At 39.4% G+C, this 22,284-nt stretch overlaps 1 protein-coding gene across 1 annotated transcript in view; it reads left to right on the top strand.

The window, feature by feature from the left end:
- LOC149303339 (tyrosine-protein kinase Mer-like) overlaps nucleotides 1-16,570 on the top strand; it is a 50,583-nt gene extending 34,013 nt beyond the window's left edge. The window contains exons 8-18 of the mRNA XM_089481529.1: nucleotides 671-821; nucleotides 2,543-2,696; nucleotides 8,251-8,339; nucleotides 8,966-9,061; nucleotides 9,595-9,675; nucleotides 10,518-10,610; nucleotides 11,389-11,507; nucleotides 12,145-12,254; nucleotides 12,518-12,677; nucleotides 13,707-13,843; nucleotides 16,087-16,570. Of these exons, the coding sequence (XP_089337655.1) occupies nucleotides 671-821; nucleotides 2,543-2,696; nucleotides 8,251-8,339; nucleotides 8,966-9,061; nucleotides 9,595-9,675; nucleotides 10,518-10,610; nucleotides 11,389-11,507; nucleotides 12,145-12,254; nucleotides 12,518-12,677; nucleotides 13,707-13,843; nucleotides 16,087-16,570 (1,674 nt within the window). The remainder of the gene's footprint in view (nucleotides 1-670; nucleotides 822-2,542; nucleotides 2,697-8,250; nucleotides 8,340-8,965; nucleotides 9,062-9,594; nucleotides 9,676-10,517; nucleotides 10,611-11,388; nucleotides 11,508-12,144; nucleotides 12,255-12,517; nucleotides 12,678-13,706; nucleotides 13,844-16,086) is intronic.
- Nucleotides 16,571-22,284: the final 5,714 nt, after the last annotated feature.

Here is a 22,284-nt window from a genome sequence, read left to right as displayed (position 1 = left end):
GACTTGTCAGCATTCCAGTTACCTTAGTTGTGTTTTATTTTAAAGTTTGCAGAACTGTACTATATTTCTTACAGTGTGTTGCAATGGTGTAACCTACTGCAGACATCCATCACATCAGTTATGTACATTGGAGATTGAACATGCAACATTGCACAGTACTATAAAAGTCAATAACTAATAATGTGTATATGTATGTGTATATGTATGTATGTATGTATATATATATATATATATATATATAGATAGATATATATATACATCACATTAAGAGTCAGTATCAATAATGTGACATTGTGTTGTGATGTCAAAAGTTATTTTACAGTGATCTGTGCATGGTTCTATCAGTCTTTATAGCTCCTAGACTCACTAATGGTGTAATACGTTCTGTTTATTCATCCAGTCTCCCCTTTCTACACTAAACAAACAGTACAAATATTTGAGTTATTATGCATGCCTTTACCCTGAAGTAAACTTTTTTTTTTTAAATGACACCTTATGTTTAAAACCATGTTTGTGTTCGTAAATCATCTTATTTGACCTGGTCTAATTATTTGAATAACCGGTATAATAGCAGCAATCTGACAAAATTGTGAAATCGACTTTATATTATAAGTTCATTCTGTCTTATGCTTGCGTTTTATAGTGCAGGTTCTGCCTTTTGTTTTTTCAGACAATGGAATATTCTATGGATTCAAATTCTACCGCAGCATTAATTCCACTCAAGGCTACTAACGCCACATGCTTTGTGTCTGTTGCTGCCTTTACAAAGGGAGGAATTGGACCATACAGTCAGCCAGTACAGATTATAATACCCGGTGATGGTGAGAAAATATTTACAATGTTTAGTACAGATAATTAGAAAATAGAAAACACATTGGTGGCTATATGTATGCAACTAAGATATTTGGCATTTGGTAGAATTGTATGATTGCCTGTTGATAATAGGTAAGAACCCTTGAGCATGTATGAGTGTTTGATTGGAGCTACAATAAAGGGAACATCTGGGTGGCTACAATGAATGTATGTATATAAGCTGCAGGAGTGGTAAGCAGGGGCGGAAGGGAGATGGGATATATGTGTTTGTGTGTGTGAGCATGGATGTGTACTTGGGTATGTAAGCATGGATGTGTAATTGTAACTGACCGGCTGTTGAAGTTGGGGGGCCCGGGGCAATTTTAGCACCAGGGCTCTGTGGTTTCTAGTTATGCCCCTGGAGAAGACCTAACTGAGAAATGAAACAAAAAATTGTATGAAAAAACAGACTGCATGATAACAAATGGAATCCATAATTCTTCACATTCCGATATAAATGAAATTATATATTATTATATATATTATTTATATATAATAATAATAAAGAGTTTCATTTATATTGGAATGTGAAGAATTATGGATTCCATTTGTTATCATGCAGTCTGTTTTTTCTGCACGCGTGAGATCTGTACCAATGGTAAAATGAGTTCCATTTAAAGTGTTAATTAGTGTATAGTTTGGCTTTTGGCAAGGATGCCACTGGCAAACCATGTAAAATATTTTCCCGGCCACAAAATGCTTGCTGTATAATTTGTTACGAATTGAGCGTTGCTTAAAAAAGTAAAGGAAATGCTGCATTTTGCCACCATTCACTTTTACTGCAGTAACATCTATCGGAATACTTTTGAGTTCCATGGGGGGGCAAGAAACGCTTTTGTTTGCAAGGTTTCCTGACCCCTGCTTCATGAGATGGCTTTTAATAGTAACTGTAACAATGAAATGTTACTAACCTCTTAAAAAGCAAACACTTTTACAGAAATAGAACAATAGCGTAAAGGTTACAGGGGCAGAAGTCAATCTTAACATGTACTGCTTGAGAAAACTGCAAATCACTCACTACTGTAAAATATACATTGATGATTAGATCCTATTCTCAATGGTAAAATTTGACTACTAGACCTCATTTTCAAAGAGTATGTATAGTCAGTGACTTTTTTTTTTTGCATAAATTGGTGTAATCTGATATGTCTTTCACTTGTATCATTACCTCTGAAAATATCTTCCACTGTAACATGGCTAATGCCGAAGGGCAAATCATTCTTATTATAGGATAATAAATTAATAAAATGCTTAACCAAATCCTACTACCGAAGATGTAATTTTCCCCGATACATATTTTGAATTATTTTAATAAATTAAAGGTTAGATGTCTCTGATTTAATGTATGCTTGATTTATAAAAAAAATAAGTATTATGGCACTATATAAAAAAAAACAAAAAAACAATGATAATAATAATATACTGGGATTAGCAAATGGCGGGCAAATATATAGACGAGTTTTTTATTGTTACCCGACTGGCACATCATGTTTAGGGTACAAATGAGACTGCAGTAGTGTTCCAAAGCATACATTAAACCCACTTTGAGAAGAGTTCTATCAAAGGTCATGCCAGATTTGTTTACATTCATTTTATGAGGTATTACAATTACCCCTTTTTTAGCATTTTTCACAAAAATAATTTGTTTAATAGAAGTAAATAAATTCTTCATTATTATACCTTTTTTCAGGTTCGATGACTTCAGCACCGTCTTCTACAGCTGCACCTGGAAATGCCAGCCCTTACCTGATACTGCTTGGTTTTATTTGCAGTGTAATGATATTCCTACTGATCATTTATGGTGCCGTAGTGTTTATTAGAAGGAGAAAGGAGATTGAATTTGGGTAAGTTAAATGAAAACAGACATGTGCATATCCAGTGGCGACTCTAGAAACAATATATAGGGGGGGCACACAAGATACCACAGTCAAACTGGGGGGGCATTAATAATTTCCACCATTAAATCATACCACTGAAAACACACACACACACACACACACACACACACACACACACACACATATATATTGCCAAAAGTAATGTGCTATGGAATAATACTTTTGTTATTGGACAATACACAATACAATACTTGATCATTCAACATGGGAAGCCTAAAGCTTAGTACGACTAATCCTTGAAATCCTTTAAACAACACAATACCTTAACTTTTCCACTAAATGATTTCAGGGCCTAATATTAGTCCCTGCTGCCGATATATATATAAATATATATATAAATATTAGACCCTGCTGCCGATAGCAGGTATAGATCAACACATTAACACACAAACCCAGCTTTGCATGTATAGATCAATTGAAATTCACTTGTGATCTCAGCACTGAAGGTATATATCAAATAAACAGAATCAGACATACAAATCCTGTATTTGCAGGTATACAATAATAATATATGAAATGTAGCATTGCAGGTATAGATCAAATCAATACATGGAAACAGCATTGCAGGTATTAATCAACTGAACAAGACAAGACAAACCCTGTATTTTAAGGTATACATAAATAATGTATGGAAACATAGCATAGCAGATATGGATCTACAGAAGAACACACAAACCAAGCTTTGCAGGTACAGATCAATTGGAATTCACATAAAAACACGGCATTAAAGGTATATTTAAAACCCCCTAAATGACAGGGATAGATCACAGGTTGCACACCCCAACCACGCTGCCCACATAGAACCTGGCCAGCACCCAGATAACACACATAAGATTTGCCATCTTTGTCCCATATACACCTTGCCTGTGCCATCTTGTTCCCCAAGGCTCAAACATCCTGCTAGTGCCATCTTTGCCCTTCCACAATTATACATCTATGATACACACAATCACATTAACTCATGCTCTCCCTCATTCAGACAAATCATCCACATATTAACTCATGCTCTCCCTCATTCAGACAATTCATCCATTTTAAGAAACTACACCCCTTGGAGCTTCAAATGAGGGGCTACATGTATTTCTAGGACAAAAGTTGAGTGCACAAATAATGATGGAATATGTCGCTTTGCCTTGAAAATATGTTTTTTCTAACCATAACGACATGTTCATTTGTGTCTTGCGCACTCCAGGTTTGTACTAGAAACACATGCAGCCCCTCATTTAATGCGCCAAGGGATGTCGTTTTTGCAAATGTGTACTTCTTGTGCCATAATTTAACTTCCCACATGAGCAGTAATGCCACGTCAAGGCTTCACCCCTAATTACTGATCATTCACAGGCCTTTCATATCTCCATTCACTCGCAGAAGCACACACCATACTTTCCATACATTCACTCACAGAAGCACACACACCATTCTTTTCCCTTACAATCCCAAAGAAATGATGGTAAAGGGAGAAAAAAAAATCACTTTTACAGCAAAAATAAGTTTTGCAGTAAAAATGCAAGGCGCTCCAGGGATGAGATGGTTACTCACGTACCGCACAGGCTAAATGGCTGATTTTAATAATATTTGCAGTTCATCAGGATTTCAAAAATTGCCTCCCTCTACCGTTGGCTAAATTTAACCCCATGATCAAATTAGTATCGGCCATTTTTAAAAAGGGAATGTGACTTTTTATAGCTATATGATCGCTACCACAGTGATCATTTAGCTAGAATACTTAAACTTTTTTTTTTTTAAAGTTAAAGTAGTTTATGTTTAAATAATTTAATTTTAATTTAATTTTTACATTTTTTTTTTTTTTTAACTTAATATTTTTTATTCTTTTTTCACAATCTATATACCGTTGGAAAGGCAATTACCTTTCCAATGGTATATGTTGGGGGTATGTAGCTGCTTAGATGCCTGAGATACAGGCATCTAAGTAGCATGCCCCCATACCTCTTTAACTGACAATTGTCAGTTGTTAATAAAGTTGCGCGGTGTGAGGGGCAGATCGCCGGGGGTAGGTGGTGATGGAGGTCCACAGACCTCTATCAAGGTAAGATAGTGCTAGTGACGGCATGGTGCCGTCGTTAGCACCGGACTTGGACTGTCCTGGGTGGTTACAAATTCGGCGGGGGGGCAACAGGGGGGGCAAGGAATAACCTAGGGGGGGCAATTGCCCCCCTGTAGCGACGCCACTGTGCATATCATATAGTTCACTGTCACATGAGGACCTGATAACGCTTGTATTATTATTATTGTTATTATCTTTTTATTTATTAAGTGCCAACAAACCAAAGCTCTGTACAATTTTAATGGGGCAGTTAACACATACATAACAAAAATAACATTAATACACACAGATACATCAGGAGATGAGAACCCTACCCATGAATGTGCCATCTAGCTTTACGGTAATTTCCAGGCAGGAATGGTAGGCTTTAGAGGGCCCCCCGCGTGAGCTTACAATCTACGGTGGTAGTATGAGTAATTGAAACAAAAGTAGGGGTGAAAACAGGGAGTAGTAGCTCTCTTGTAGCAGTAACTAGGGCTACGTTGTTTGAGGATGCAGAAGAGGATATATAAATAAAATGAACAGAGAAGTGGATGGCTTAGTGCTGAGTTTCAGAAGGTGGCTAGCACATAGGTTGGAATGTACTAGAAAGGAGGTAACAAAGAGACTGGTGAAATACGAGAAAGTTATTTTAGGTAAAAAGATGCAGAGTTATGGCTTGTAGGAGGCTAAAGGGGAAGGGGATCAGGACAGAGGAATGTACATTTTAAAAGACCAACATTTGGCCAAAAAGTAAACAAGGTCCCCAAAATACATATTTGGTACATATACAGGAAAACAATTGTACAGAATATGAATTAGTAAACTTCCTTGCAGATCTGGCAAAGTAGTCCAAATGGTTAGATACCTATTGAATCTTGCAAGGGCCTGGTTTCAGTAGGTGGCTAGCACACAGCTTGAAACGCTGCAAGAGAAGACTAGACAGTTTTAACCTTCACTAGACATACTGCAACCCCAGGCCATTAGGTTTTCGTATATGTCCCAGGCAGGGTCAGATGAACCAAGAAGGCCCCCGAGTCCCCATTCTGTGGTAGATAGGTAGACTTAGAGGGGTCCTTTTTGTATAGGTATTCCAGGCCCCCATAGTCTTTAATCTGGCCTTGGTCCCAGGCATGGTAGTGGGTAGTCAGAGACAGGGGCCACAGGAGGAAAGAACAGCCAGGACATCAGGGTGTTTGGCCCCGTAACCACTGTCTGTCTGGCAATATTTGACAATATTGCTCATCTTAACAATGGAAACAAATGTAGCTGTATTAATACACACAGAGTCTTTAGTTCAAGGTGATAACTTTTATTAGGCCAATCAAGAAAACAATGTAGACTCAAAAAAATAATTTATTGTACTTCTTTTTCTGTATTGACCTAATAAGAGGTATCAACACATACAAATATCGAATTGAACCTTTTATGTTATCATTCCCTATCTTATTCGTGCAAGTAAAGCCCTATACATTAATGTATGCATTGTAAACGTGGTGTGAAATATTACTGTAATTAACAACACAATTGTGGTCATGTATTTAAGTCTTTGCTCTTAATCCAGTAAACCAAGGAAAATTATGTCATATTACATTTATTTTGATCCTTTGGGGGAAGAGATATGATTCAAAATGATTTGCTAACAATAGCTGTTGCTTTCCCTTAATTGTTTTTGTTACGAGGTTGTGATTCATGCTCCATGTTTACCAAGACCTTGGGTTCAGACAATGCACTAATGACATACGAGGAAAGTGAATGAAAGGCATGGAATGTTGTTATCATTCTATCATTGCAAACCGCACATGTAATGACTCAGATTACATGTTAGTGTGTTTGATATTTGCAAAAAGAAAATTCCATGCCGGTTTTTATAATGTTGATATTTGGGACTGGTGTTAGAAAGAATGCGTGGATATCACTTTCTATATTATGTCTGTATACAGCATATGAAAAGACGTTTGAACACTGAGTACCGTATTGGCTCGAATATAGGCCGCAATATAGGACTTAAAGTGGGGGTGCGGCCTATATTTGGGGTCTAGCGCCCGACGCCCAGGACATGCAGTCCCGGGCGCCGGGCAGGGTTAGGATACAGATCCCCCGCAGCGGTGCAGGGGACCTGCATCCTACTCCCCGATACGCTCAGACAGCCTCCCCTGCCAGCACTTTCCACGGGGGGGGGGGGGGTGCCGGCACTGGAGGTTGTCTAAGCTTTACCTCTGCCCCCAAGACTTACCAGAGGAGACTCCGGGGGGTCTTGCGGGGCCGGCGGGGGACATCTACGCAATACGCGTACACAACTTCCGGTGCCGGCACATCAGCTGAGTGCCGGCACCGGAAGTTGTGTACGCGTATTGCGTAGATGTCCCCCGCTAGCCCCGCAAGACACCCGGGAGTCTCCTCTGGTAAGTCGGGGGGGGGCAGAGTGGCAGCATATCTCGGGGGGGAGGACAGTGGCAGCATATCTCGAGGGGGGGGAGGACAGTGGCAGCATATCTCGAGGGGGGGGGAGACAGAGTGGCAGCATGTTTTTTTGGTGCTTTTTAAAAAAAAAAACTTTTTCTTTAAAAAAGCACCAAACTTTTAGGGTGCGGCCTATATACGGGGGCGGCCTATATCCGAGCCAATACGGTATATTCAATATTACAGTTTGGGTCCATTTGTGGACATGTGATATACAAATTATAAAACATATATAATGCTGTTACAAATCAAGCTGACATTCGAGCGTACAAATAGTTTTTTGTTCAGTTATCCCCCATAATGTTAGTGGACAAGAAAGTCAGTCCGGGGAGAGATTATGCAAGCACTGTCCTGATTACCCTTATAAAATACTGAAAGAAAAAAAAAAGATTTATTTTCTAGTTCCTTTGAAATATTATTATGTATTTTCATTAGGAAAAAAACAAAGGGTCAACAGGATGATGGAACCTGTTTATCAGCTTCTTTTTTTTTACCTTCATAAAGGCTGTAACTAAATAAACAATAGTGTTCACCCCATGTGAAAACTGACATAAAATAAGTAATCTTTCATCACGACCAAGTCATTTTTTCAAAGCAGAAAATGGTTCCAAATTTTGCTTTATCCAAAATAAAACATTAATTCATTTTTTTACACTGATGTGTTACCTGTTTTCCCCACCTGTGTCTTGCGGAAACATTGTGTTACACTGGGTAAATCCCAGCTAAATGTTTCCAGCTCTGTCCAAAACCCTTTCACAGAGTAGAAATGTGTAGAAATTCGGTAAAAGAAGCACATAAAGGATACAGTCAGGATGCAGATGCTGCCCTAGGTTCTTGTTACTCAATGCCCCCTGTGCAGATATAAACTGCAATAAAATACATTTAAAAAGTCTGTCCTTGCATTCATGTGTTATGTTTGTCTAATCCTGTTAATGTAGAACAGGATACGATCCTGCATCATTTACCTCTGTGAATTTTTTCTTATTTGACTAGGCACGCGTTTGTGAACTCTGATAATTCAGACATTGTAGTGAATTACAAAGCAAAGAAATCCTACAACCGGAAAGCTATTGAAGTGACGTGTAAGTGTGGTCCGGCTCATCAACTTCAAACAATTAAATGCAAAATGCAACCTATTTTATAGTTTAAATGCATATCAGACTTTTGGAAACCTGTTTATTAAGAGACATTTGGTTCTGCAGACTGTAGAAAAGTAAAGAGAACTTGACATGAAATATCGCCCTCTTCTGGAAAAAGTTAGAATTGTCATAGTAGGCCAAAGACACATTATATGCGCCTATAATGTGATCATAATACCGGTAATCCATGTTATATCTGTTAAGTAATGTAAGGGTGTCATCACAAAACCGGTGATTTCATTTCACACACTTCAATGTTGAGAAGGTCCAACCCCAGTGAACTTCTCCTGTAAGAAAGCCTACATTTTCCCCATGTAATGTATTTTAATGTAGGCGTTATGTCAAGGTTTTATGCTGAATCTAGATACGTAATATGAAGGAATCAGACAGTGCTTTTTGCAAAGAAAATCAGGGAAGTGAAATATTTAAACATAAAGACATCCAGAGGTGGATCATGGGCCCAAGACATAATTAAGGAACTGGCCCCCAATATAGAGTTCTGCCACAAAGAATTAAGGGCAATATAATATATTGTTGGGATTGAAAGGGTTTTTTTTATTTTTTTTTAGTGAGTACATTAGGAATAAATGGAGAACTGCAACAGAAGCTGGAAGATGTAATGATTGAAAGGAGCTTGCTAACTCTGGGGAAGGTGCTGGGAGAGGGTGAGTACAAGAACGTAGCATCTACTGTATACTGCCATGACATGGAAATGGCTACATAGGGATATAGATCCCTGTATAAGAGAATATATATTGCAAGTCCCTGGTCTGTCTGCATGGCCCAAACCATGACATTTTCAGGTTGTATTCATAAACCAGTAGAATAAGCATTGTCTTCCCTACAGGACGACATGGCTGTCTAGTATTCCACTACTCATTTTGCTGGTAACATGAGAGACCCTGCCCATTTACACCAAAGAAGTCTGTACCCAGCCAGCATAGCCTCCATAGTATGTTTTACCCAGTGGTAGACATGTTTTTAATATTCCAGAGCTCAGTGGAGAAGGAGGTGGCCATGGAGGTCCTGGGGGAGGCTGGGCTGCTGCCCTGGATCAGGCCCTGTGATACACCAATGCTTACGAGAAGTGTTCATAAATGCTGTAAACATTTCTCGCGTCAATAACCCTCTTGTTCACCAGTCATTCACTAATGTTTGGCCATACTCTTATACTTTATTGTTCCATGCTACCATAAAGGTGAATTTGGGTCTGTGGTGGAAGGAGAACTCAGTTATCCTGATGAAACAACTCAGAAAGTAGCTGTGAAAACTATGAAATGTAAGTCATGTTACCTCTACACTTTCCACTTTAATTGGAAAACCAAATTTTTTCGCGCAATTGAGAAAATGAAAAATAACCTCACACAATAAGGTTCTATGTAGGACATATTTTATTTATAAAGGTAAAGAAAAATGTACTTATTTAAATATTAATAGTAAGTGTTGCGTTGTTTAGTAAGCAGCAGAGACACCATCAGGAATTTTGGGGCCCAAGTAAAGAAGTATGTGCCTTACCCCCTCATCGACCCCTTTCCATGTCCACTTCTCTTTCTTAGACCCCTCAGTGTCCATACCCATTTGATGCCCTCTTCCCCAGTGCCCATACCTCTCTGCCTTCCTCTCCACACCAGTGTCTGAACACCTCTGCCTCTCCCAGTGTCCATATCTGTCTGCCCTCTATCTCTTCATGGTCCATACATTATGTCCCCTTAGTGTCCATCCCCCTGTGCCAGTACCTCCCTGTCCCCATCACCGCTCTGCATATGCCTCTGTGACTTTCTGCGGGCCCAGTGTATAAAGCAGAACCCGGCAGAAGGAAGAGCAGGGTTATGTGTGTGATGTCTCGAGGGGTACCTCATGCTTCCTGCTACCAGCTCGGCTCTACACACAGATGGCATCCCTGGTAATTTCCAAACAGTAGGCAGAGGCAATGTTTGAACAGAGTCAATGTCATATTGTCATTTTCTAAGAAGCTACCCATGAAACTGGTTAATAATTTCTTACTTCCAGTGGGTTGTAGGTTTATTTTTCCAAGGTGGAAGTATATCAACTGCATGCTTACACACGTTGTTAATCGGTGTCTCTCAATCTTTTTTGAAACAATGTAATTCCTGTTTCCAGTGGACAACTTCTCTCAAAGGGAGATAGAAGAGTTCCTGAGTGAAGCAGCCTGTATGAAAGACTTTGACCACCCAAATGTCATTAACCTACTAGGTATGTAGATTAATGCTAGAGACTTTAAGATGCCAAACTCCAAAGTGTTTCTCTGTTAAAGGGACAGTCCTTTAAACTCATCCATGCTTTTTCTAGGCATGTATAATGTTTGAACGTGTAGGAAAACTACTTAAAATGTGGTTTGCCATATGGAATGTTGGAAGGGTCAAAATACCAGTCCTTTAACCACACAGTTATGCTATGTTTACACAAATAGAGTGGTACAAGGTACTAAAATTAGCTAAACTTGTAGAAATTAATTTACTATACACAAAGAACCAATAAATGTAAATGTTCATTGGAGGTCCTGTTTATCTTTGAGCAGCACATGGTTGGAGACAGCCGTCAGAAGCAATGCAGTCTCCGGTAAAACACTACTTTTTCTGCAGATGCTCAGATACTGATTGCTGGGTCGAAGCAATTTTCATTTTATGATTTACAAACATACAAGAAACACATTGTGCACTTAAAGTACCTGTAGAATTAGCTTCTAAGAAAATACAGAACCTGATCATGTTTTGTACTTTTTTTTCCTAACATGATAAATAAGTAAGATAGTAAGATATAACTTTTCGTGGGTAAGAATTCTAGTCTAAGTGAAGGCTATATTCATGCAAGCCTTTTGATGTATTCTTGTAACAGGTTAAAATCTTTCTAATCTTTCTTTAAAAGTATGTCATGATGGTTTTTATAATTTTTTATCCCCAGAATAATTTCAGATTACGGATTTACAATTGATGCTGTGTTGTATTTATACTGCTCAATGCTTTCGTTCCAGGTGTTTGTTTGGAAGTGGGGCCAAGGAGGATTCCAAAGCCCATGGTGATATTACCATTCATGAAGTATGGAGACCTACATAGCTTCCTGTTGTCCTCAAGGATTGGTGTTGGACCTCAGGTGCATAAATGTGTATTACAACTGTACATTAGAGTGCTTATTGCGCCGTCAACTGTGAGATTTGTTTGCCAGAAATGCTAAATCTGTAATCCTGCTAGAAATGCCAGCAAGTCTAGTATCTACGCTGATAGACCCTCATTTCGCACTCTGTGTCTGACCTTACAAACATCCCCCAAATTTTATGGTTCGTGGTAAACTTTTACAAACACAAGGGAGTCATCACTAATATTGGTGTGATTTTAATAATATCAGTTACCGCATTAAGCTAGTGTTGTGTAGAACTGTAGGATTGTTCCCTAAAGGTTTCATCATATAAAAAACAACACAGAAACTGTTAAGAAGCCGTTACGGTTTCTATGACAACAACCTTAATGTGTGTGTGTGTTTATGTCGTGTCCCCAGCAAAAATTATAAATGATGCAAATTTTTACATGATTAAAAAATAATTCCTAGAGAGGAATTAGGCATTCAAGAAAATTGTAAATTTTTCTAATGCTGCATGTTCCAAATCGTGTTAAATTTACCAGAGTAGGTAGAGCACCACCTTTCCTATTTTGCCTTAAGGAGAACCTCTCCTTGAAAAAAAGTCAATAATAATTGCTTGAAATGCACTAAAGCATGGTGTCTCTCGTTTCAGCATGTTCCTTTGCAGACCCTTTTGCAGTTCATGATTGATATTGCAACAGGGATGGAGTACCTGAGCAACCGAAATTTCCTGCACAGAGATTTAGCAGCTCGGAACTGCATGTGAGTTTCCTTGAATCTTACTTCTGCACCTTATTATAGTATAAACGTTATTTGTAAATTGTTTTGTGAATCCGTTGCGAGGGATGTTTTTGCACCGTTTGCTTCACGATAAGATTTAGTAAAATAGTCAAGTAGTGGAAGAGTTGGTGGTGTACTGCAATCGTTAAAACCAAGGTTTCACAAATCTGTTCTGGATTTTAGAAGGCTCATGTTGGTCCCTGGTCTAAACACCATGCATATTTTTTCCATTCTATGTGTTCTAGGTTGAGAGATGACATGACTGTTTGCGTAGCTGACTTTGGTCTCTCAAAGAAAATTTACAGTGGAGACTACTATCGCCAAGGCCGTATTGCCAAGATGCCGGTGAAATGGATTGCAGTGGAGAGCCTTGCAGACCGCATCTACACGGTCAAAAGCGACGTGGTACGTTTTTCAAATGAATCTCAGATAAGCTATTATTATTATTGTTTTATATACTGTAGTTCAGCACAATGAGTAAACACAACGTAACAAGCAATGCATTATATAACAATTTAGAGAGACAAAAGGAAGTAAGGAGAGCCCTGCTCAAATGAGCTTACAATCTATCTACACCTGTAAATATAAAGGCTCACATAAAAATATTATTTAAAAAAATATTACCTAAATATTGTTTTAACTGTAACTGTATTTTATAACAATTGTACTATATGTTTTAGTAATCAATTGTAACTTTGACCTTATACATTGTATATAAATCCTACCTGTTTTTGATGCCACCATCTACTACAAACTACATAGCTACAAAGACACATCTCCAAGATTATATCTAATCGTTATCTGCTCTGAAATTAATTTAGTAGTACTTATAATTTGCAGATTAGATGTAATAATGTTAAATATTTGAGTTCAAGCTATATATTTTAAAATTTATATATAATTTTTATATATTGATATTATTAGACTAAATAATACACTATTTAAATAATAAAAAATAAAAAAATTAGTTTGACACACAAAATGAGAACAGTGCATATCCTGCTATTGAAGCAATACTTGTAATACGGCACTTTAGACTGGTGACAACTTATCATACATTTGCATTAACAGTCTTTAAGCATCTTATAATAGCTCATTAGTATTGCATGCAGACATACGGGTAGCTTATACCCTATTTTCATAATCAACTAACTATAAAGCTTAGAATGCCAGATCTGTCTTACATGCAATTAGTAGAAGACAGACTGATTGACACACTTTGGTGCACTGTGTTGTGTTCCGTTACATAACTCTGAGGAGGTGGTACATGGGAAAAAAAAATTCTTATTGATTGATATTTTATAATGAATGGCTGTTAGTTGCTGCTTTTGTGCGAGACAGGAATTGTTCACAAAGATCTGACCTTTCACCATGAAAAGATTCATTCAGAGCTTTTGGAAATATCACCCTACTTATGTTGTTTGTTATCCTCAGTGGGCGTTCGGTGTGACCATGTGGGAAATCACAACTAGAGGGATGACACCATACCCTGGCATTCAGAACCATGAAATATATGACTACTTACTAGAGGGCCACAGGCTAAAGCAGCCAGCAGATTGCTTGGATGAACTGTAAGTACATATTAGCTGATGTGAAAGAAAAGAACATTGATATTGCTTTGTTGGTCTGAATGTGTACATTTGTGATACTATTTAGTGGGTCCAGGGGTGAATCGAGATTAGGTTGTGACACCAGGACAACACCATTAAGTTCGTAGTTGCTCAACATGAAAGCTATATTTCCCTCCTACAATTCTCGTCAATGTGGATTCAGGCTGGGATTGGAAAACCCTTGTCAGTTGCGTCCATGGGAATCATATTTAAGGAAGGACACCACATACAACCTGGGGAGCTGCCATGAAAACTGTTTTTGTTACCACAAAGCAGTACCTATCAGGCTTGAAAGTATGAACAGAAATCACAATGCATACACACTAACTTCCATACACATGGATCCAAGCTTTTACCTGCAGAGTATCTCTGCTCCTCTGAGGGCTGCTTCCACTGACAACCGACTACCATAGGAGCTTCTAACTTGTCAACATGAAGTGAGAGGCTCCCTCTGCCACTACTGATAATACTTAAGATACCCCTGCTGCAGGAAAGGTGCCCGTGCACCAAGTGACTTCTCACATTAACCAGCAAAACAACCATATGTTTTGTTCTATGGAGTTCAGGCAATTATATAAATGACAGCATCAAGTAAGCAGTAGGATGAGCATCTTGACCCTAGGGGCAAATTTTAGTTTGTCCTAAATAGGTTTATTAGCATACAACTTTTAAGAAGCTTTTTCAGTTTCCATGACAACCTATTAGCACCTGCTTGTGTATCACACAACAATTAAAGGGATAGTTTACTGTCCCTGACAGGCCCATTAAAGAAGTACAGGTAATAAATAACTTTTCAAGGACCTCCTCCTCAGTTGTCTGACAATCCTTACCACTGATTGGCTACGTGAAGCTTTTTAAGCATGGGCAGGGGAGTCTGAACAGACCCCTGATCACACTGTTTGCCAAGCCATTGTTGGAGTAGACTGGCGGTAAGTGCATCGTGTACAACTCCTCCAGGGAAATAGCTGGAGGTCAGACAAATGCATATGATTAAGAATTCTGCAGAGGCTTTACATGCATTTACAAGTGGGGACAACACAAAAAGGACCACTCAGTATTTTTTCATTAAAACTGCCTTTAATTTGTGCATTTTGTTTACCAATCAGTGTAATTATTTTGGAAATATTTGGAAAGTTTAGAATTTTGCTTCACTGAAGCAGAGACTGGTGTCAGTGTTTTCCTCACAAACTAAGGCTTCCCAGACCAAACAGAAACTTAACAACACAGGAGTTATAACTTAATTGTTATACAAATACAAGATGGATTTCACCATGGTGTACTTATAAAATTAGTTTTTTTAAATATATATATATATATTGTGACAGTGTAAACCCCAGGGAGATGCTTATTTTGGCATTTGGGTACAGGTGCTATCCAGAATGTAAATATGGGTCCCTGGGGTGGAGCAATTGGAGAGCAGAGTGGGCCAATGCTCCATTCTCCCATTCTGTGGAAAATCCATGCCGCCTTTTCCAGGAGGTTAGAAGTCTGCAGGATCCAGTACAGGATTTCTATGAGGCCGGCATCAGGCACAGGTGCTGGGCATTAAAAACCCCTGGAGCCTGATACACAGAGAGACTGTTGGGGGAAGAGGAAGTTCCCCGAGCTCCCAGGGCAAGGAGAGGCCCTGAACGAGAAGACCATCCCTGAACCTGCCTGGACCTGTGTGTGCTGTCTGGGGGAGGTTTTCCAGAGCCTGGCGTAGCTGGGTCTGGCTGGGAGGTTGAGGTAGTGGGTGATTAGGCTGGTCAGTCTGGACCAGCATAGTTTAGTTAGAGAGGGCTCCAATTGGGAGCTAGGTTTTCTTTTTATGATTTGGCTTTGGGGTTTGAGCGATTAAAAATAAAGCACTGTTTAGCTACAAACTGGTGTTCCTGACTCTGGTTGTCCTAGAGGACTGTGCTTAACACCCCTAACTGTGACATTTATGGCCCTCGTGCTACAGGGGTTATCACAATATATATATATATATATATATATATAGCATGTTTTAATTGGTACACATCACTGAATACCTTTACTCAGTATAGAGAACTAGAAAATGTATGATTTGGGAAAGGGGACATATCTGGTTCAAATAATTATTTTTGGGAAGCATCTGGGTACGGAAAAGCCGGAGTGATATCACATTTAAGGGAAAAGTAGGTCGACATAGTAATCCATTAAGAGTCATTTTAATTTTGAACACATTTCTTTGTCTCCAGGTATGAACTGATGTATTTATGCTGGAGAGCAGATCCTGTTGACCGACCTACATTCACTGTACTGAAGCAGCGGTTGGAGCTACTCCTCAAGGGCTTGCCTCCAGCTACAGACAAGGAGGATGTTATTTACATTAACACGAGCTTTCCTGAAGACAGCACATTTCTGACACAGGATCCAGAGATTAATGATAAGGATGTGAATCTGGATCCTAGCTATGTATTACCAATTGTTAACTCAAAACCCGACACCACAACCATCACTGTGGAAGTTCATGAACATAAACTCAATGAAGACAGATACATTTTGGAAGGCGCTTCTGAAGATCTAACTGCTGAACAAAGTAGCACCCCTCTTTTGAAAGACAACAATGCACGAAGCAGGGCACCGTGGTGTGAGGGCAGCATGCCCAAAAAACTCAAAGATGAACTGTTGTTTGCTGATGACTTGTTTGCTGATGGCGAAGATACAGAAGTTATGGTATAGAGAACATAACGCTTCCACTTAATTTAACACATAATTAGTGATGTTCCTGTCATTTCTTGAACTACTTTTGCGTTGAGGGAGACAAAAAGTTGGCATTAAAACAATGTAAATAACATACAGTATTCTGTATAGAGAAATATATTGATGAGTGTTGTACATACATAAATGCATATATAGATTTCTATTCACACACAAATGTAAATATTAAAAGCAAGAAATGTTTGAGGTAAAGCAATGGATTGGTGGCGCATTCCAGAATAACTCCAGACTATTGTGCCTTATGTGAGAAACACTGAAAATGTATTGACCAAACTGTTTTCTAAAAACACATTATTTCTCCTCCACCTGTACAATCAGTGCATATGACTGAAATCTCAAAACATAAATTCTCGTATTTCCTCCTTAGGGTTGCTACTTTAGAAGCTTATACATGGGCCAATAGCTAACTTCTGTAAGGTTATCACTTACATACATGAAAGTAAAATATTGGCTAATCCTGCATTTTTCCCATGTTGATATGATGTATTGGTCCCATGATGTCATGTTAGATAAACAAATATATAGAATATAAAACAAAGCCTATAAACTTGTGTGGCAGGAGCATGACAGAGCTTGGTTGTGCTGCTTTGCTACAGAAATAGTAGCCTGCGTTGTTTAGGAGCTACTGTGCTTGCAGTACTGAGCAAGTGTCCTTTATACCATGTCAGCCTCTATGTACAACAGCCATGGTATTAACCGGTTTAGCACAGTTCATATTAGTGATTAATTAATCAATCTGTTCCCTCCTGGGAGGCATTTTCCCCCTAGCATAATATCTATTTTTATTGTTCCTTTAAAACAAGTTTTTTTAATGACAAAGCCCGTACATGTATGTATCAAAATGCATTGTTTTCAATGGGTTTAGGGACCGCCCATTGTCCTTAAGGGGTTAAAAAAAATTGTATTAGGAAACACACAGCAAGTGTCATGTTAATGAGCTAACCAAACAGTGTTCACATGAGCACCATCATTTATATAGTTGCAATTATTAATGCTTATATAATTGGACTCTTCTCTGCCAGTATGTTATTTTTTTGTGAAGTAGACTGGTTTGGTACATTACTTTTCTGTAGTCTTAAAAACCAGAAAGTCCACAACAACTCTATGTGTAAGTTGAGTTTTACATAATGCGGATGTTTTTTTATATACTGTGTCTTACATTAGCAGATTGTTCTGTAAATTCTGTACATTGTTTTCACAGTTTTTTATGTATGTCCATATCTATGTATGTAGGAGCTATGTAAGAAGAACTTAATTGTCTTGTCTCTTATGATTAATTTTTAAGTTTGTCTACCAAGAAGTCCCTAATGAAATGATTGCTTTCTTACATCTTTTATGAAGTGTAGCAAAGTTCATGTCTCATCTAGAGGCAAACTCCTTACTGGTTAAAGTCTTGCTAAAGTAGTTAATTTAATCAATTTTTAATGCCGTCTACAACAGCATTTTGTGATGGTACAATGTTAATTTAATGTAGCATCTAAGTGTCAGCCGGTATTTTGTGTAGAGTGGTTACCATATATTTTTCTATGTATATAGTATGAAATAAAGTATATTTAATAATGGCACATGGGGAAAGAATTACCAGATTTGAAAAAAAATGGTTTTGAAACAGCAAAACGCTACTTGTAGTTATTGCCCCATAACGTGCAAAAAAAAAGCATAAAAACATTGGATATTTCTAAACTCACAACAAATAGTAGAATCTATGTAGCAGTTTTTTCCAGTAGCTTTTATAGATGAGTAAAAGATTTTTTCAAGTAAAAGTCAGAAAAAGTCATTTTTTTTCTTAATTTTTCACCGTATTTTATACTTTTTTTTATAGTAAATGATATGATACAATCAAAATAAAGACATCTACAGAAAGCCCTTCTTGTCCTGAAAAACCCCCCCAATATATATATAACTTTTGTGGGTTCAGTAAACGGCAAAGAAGAAAATTACAGCTAAACACAAGCACCGCAGAAATGTTAACAGTCATTGTCACGAAGGGTACAAAAATAAAATCAGCCGTTGTCAAGGAGGGGTTAAATAACATGTATGAAACCAGATAAAAATCACACGAAAACCCATCTTGTCATTCTCCTGCAGGCTAGTAAACAAATATACTTTATGAATTAAATTCACATACATATACATACATACATACACATACATATATATATATATAGACACCAGACAAGCCAAAAAGCTTGCTTTTCCCTCAGAAATCTCATGGTGCTTTCACAACCACAAGGGATTCTGGGTAGGCACATGCAAAAAAGGTTAACAATTATCACCTTTGCCTCTATATCCACTTTATACATGGATTCCTTGAAAGTAACTGCCCGCTGTACAAGACAGCCTTTAGACAAAACTCAGGAAGAGGTACAATAGCCAGATCACCACTCATGGACAGCTGTTTCGTCCTTCATGGGACTCGTCAGCATGAGGTTGTGATACTGGCTTAAAAGTTGAGGCTTGGGGTAACTAAGAAATATCATTACATAAGTTATGGTGGGTAAAAGGTGATGGAAACCCTTCCACTAAAATTTAAGGGGTAGTAGAAGTATTATTAAACACTCATCTACAGACACCAGACAAGCCAGAAGGCTTGCTTTTCCCTCAGAAATCTCATGGTGCTTTCACAACCACAAGGGATTCTGGGTAGGCACATGCAATTAAGGTTAACAATTATCACCTTTGCCTCTATATCCACTTTATATACTAAAAGTTTTCTTGTACAGCGGGCAGTTACTTTCAAGGAATCCATGTATAAAGTGGATATAGAGGCAATCGGTCCGCACGATGCGCTCAGACAGCGGGGTTAGGATACAGATCCCCCGCAGCGGTGCAGGGGACCTGCATCCTACTCCCCGATACGCTCAGACAGCACTTCACATCATGAAGGTACTGCATTTAACCATGTAAGTCAATGGAGCCCAGCTTACTAATCACAATGTGATTAGTAAAACATACGGTATTTGCTCGATTATAAGACAAGTTTTTTTCTGAGCAAATGCTCTGAAAAATATCCCTCGTCTTATTTGAGGTTGTATTCTAATCAGACCTTAGAGGTCCGATTAAAAGACTAAGATCCAGATCCCCCGCAGTGCTGCAGGGGACCTGGATCCTCCTCTCAGGCAGCCTCTGCTGCTGCCGGCATTTCCTCTGGGGGCTTCTATGACGGAGCTCTGGCATTACATGACCGTCCAGTGCTGCACCATAGAAGCCCCGGCGGAGGTGCCGGCAGTAGAGGAGATTGTCTATGCGCTTCTATGATGGAGCACCAGAAGGTCATGGGAGTCTGAACATGGGTCACAATTAAAGGAATGCACTGGTAAGTAGGGGGCGTTAAGAGCGGCGGGGGGAGGTTTGTATAGAGCGGCGGGTTTCAATGGTTTTCTGGAGGCAGAGTGGCATATAGGGGGTTAAAATGCATGTCAGGGAGGCAGAGTGGCAAATAGGGGATTAAAAGGCATTTCTGGGGGCAGAGTGGCATATAAGGGGGCAGATGTGCATAACTAGGGCAGAGTGGCAAATAAAACGAAATTATTTTTTTCTTCAATCATAGTTTTTATTAAAATAGTTTACATGTGAATTAGTATTTACTAGTAAAACTTTTTTTTCCGCTATAGAGTAGTCTTATATTCAAGCTTTTTCCCCCTAAATTACTATTCAAATTTTGGGGGGGGTCACCTTATAATTGAGCAAATACGGTATTTAAAAAAAAAGTTAATATTTTAAAAAGTGGTAACATGTAAAAATAATTCTCCAGTGATGTCACCATCAGGGGAACCATCAAACGTAAGTCCTAAAATTAGCACTGCATCGTCACAAAAATACTGGCATGGAAAGAGTTAAAATACTAGCATTTTAGTTGTAAATTCATACATAAGAGTTAAAGTACTACAATTTCAAATACCATGGGGTGTCTATAGTTTTCAAACATATAAGGTTTGATGAGGTAAATTGAACTGACCGGCTTCAAAGATGCCCCAAATAGGACATGGGTGCAGTATGACTAGATTTGAAAGGGAAAAAAAATTACTAGTATTTCTTTTTTTCTTCAAATTTTTTTGCAAAAATGCTAAAAACAGCTACTATCATGAAGGGTACAAAAAGACCAAACAAAAAACAGCTGTCCTTAAGGGGTTAACAGCTATAGCAAGTCTCTATCCTATTCAACAGGAGAAAAAAAAAAAACTAGATTATTATGATTCAAAGACAATACTGACAAATGGGGGGGATGCCCGGTCTGCACAAAGATTAATGTCTCGCTAGAGCTGTCTATAAGAGGGGTCCCCAACCGCCTGGCAGCTCCAGGCGTGTTTAACTTTCTTATTCATTTAGCCCTGCTACAGGCAAACATTAGGGTGAGGATCCAGATCGCCGGCAGAGCTGCAGGGGACCTGGATCCTCCTCTCCGGCAGACGTGGAGGTCTGTGCAATGCAGACAAGCCCGCTGGTGCCGGCACTTCTCTGAAGGAGCGCCGGTGTTACATGACCGTCAAGTGCTCCACCATAAAAGCCCCAGCAGCAATGGAGGTTGTCTGAGCGCATCACAGACTTCCCCCGGCTGCGGGAACCTGTATCCTACTTTCTGGCGAAGGTCTCTGTCATGCGTGCAGACAACTTCCGCTGCTGCCGGCACTTCTACCGGGGCTTCTATGACAGAGCGCCGGCATAGAAGCCCCAGCAGATGTGACGAGCAGCAGCAGAGGTTATCTACGCGCATCGCACAGACGTACATCCGCTGCCCCCACTAGGCACCAGGGAGTCTGGGGGTGCATTGGTAAGTCAGGGTGGGAGGTCAGAGTGGCATATCTAGTGGGACATAAAGCATATCAGGGGGGGCAGAGTGGCACAATTTTATGTGCTTTTTATGGATGGAAGACATTTTAAATGTAATAATAATAGAAGTAACAATAAATGTAATGCACTTCAATTAAACCCAAAACACTCCGCCCGCAGTCCGTGGAAAAATAGTCTTCCACAAGACCAGTCCCTGGTGCCAAAAAGGTTGGGAACCGCTGGTCTATAGGAAATGGACAGGGTCACAACACAGGCCCACTGCAAAGAAGGGGCTAGCCCCAAAGCCTCCGGGTGCCCTAGCGGGCCTTTAGGGGTACTAATGATGCAAATGAACGTTTATTGCCACACACTACAGGCGTTTTTATGAACAGCTTAGATTCCGGCGCTGACACGTAGCTACAACGTAACACTTCACACACGTGCACAGCCGTGATCCAACATGGCATATCCGAGGGGAGATACGGCCCACAACACAACCGTGTACCGGGGAAGCAGCAATATCTGACCTACACCAGAGCGCTTATCGCATCCCACCCGACTGCAAGCTGCGGGTAAGAGGCCAATAAAGGAAGATCTGCCCAGGAAACTACCCGTAGACGGTCTATTCCCGCAGACCCGCGTGTAACAGTCACAGCCTCCCACTCTACTGAGCACACGCGCATTCCTACACACTCTACGTTACACGTCATCTCCCTAACCCGGCCCTTCCCCGTGAGCTCATCGCCACCGGGCGTGGCAGATCTCCAGTTACTCCTCCTCTAGGTGAGCTCGTGATGTCACTGCCGACCAGGTGAACTGTTTTAGGGGCTTGGCACAGATTACCACCGGCACGCTGATCTTAGAAGGAGGAAGAAGGAGGAGTGACTGGCACACGGGACGCCAGA

The sequence above is a fragment of the Sceloporus occidentalis genome, unplaced genomic scaffold, assembly GCF_023333645.1.
Source record: "Sceloporus occidentalis isolate IW3139 unplaced genomic scaffold, rSceOcc1.0.p SCAF_15, whole genome shotgun sequence".
NCBI lineage: Eukaryota > Metazoa > Chordata > Lepidosauria > Squamata > Phrynosomatidae > Sceloporus > Sceloporus occidentalis.
The sequence above is the reverse complement of the archived record's forward strand: the minus strand, read 5'-3'. Positions and strand labels throughout refer to the sequence as shown.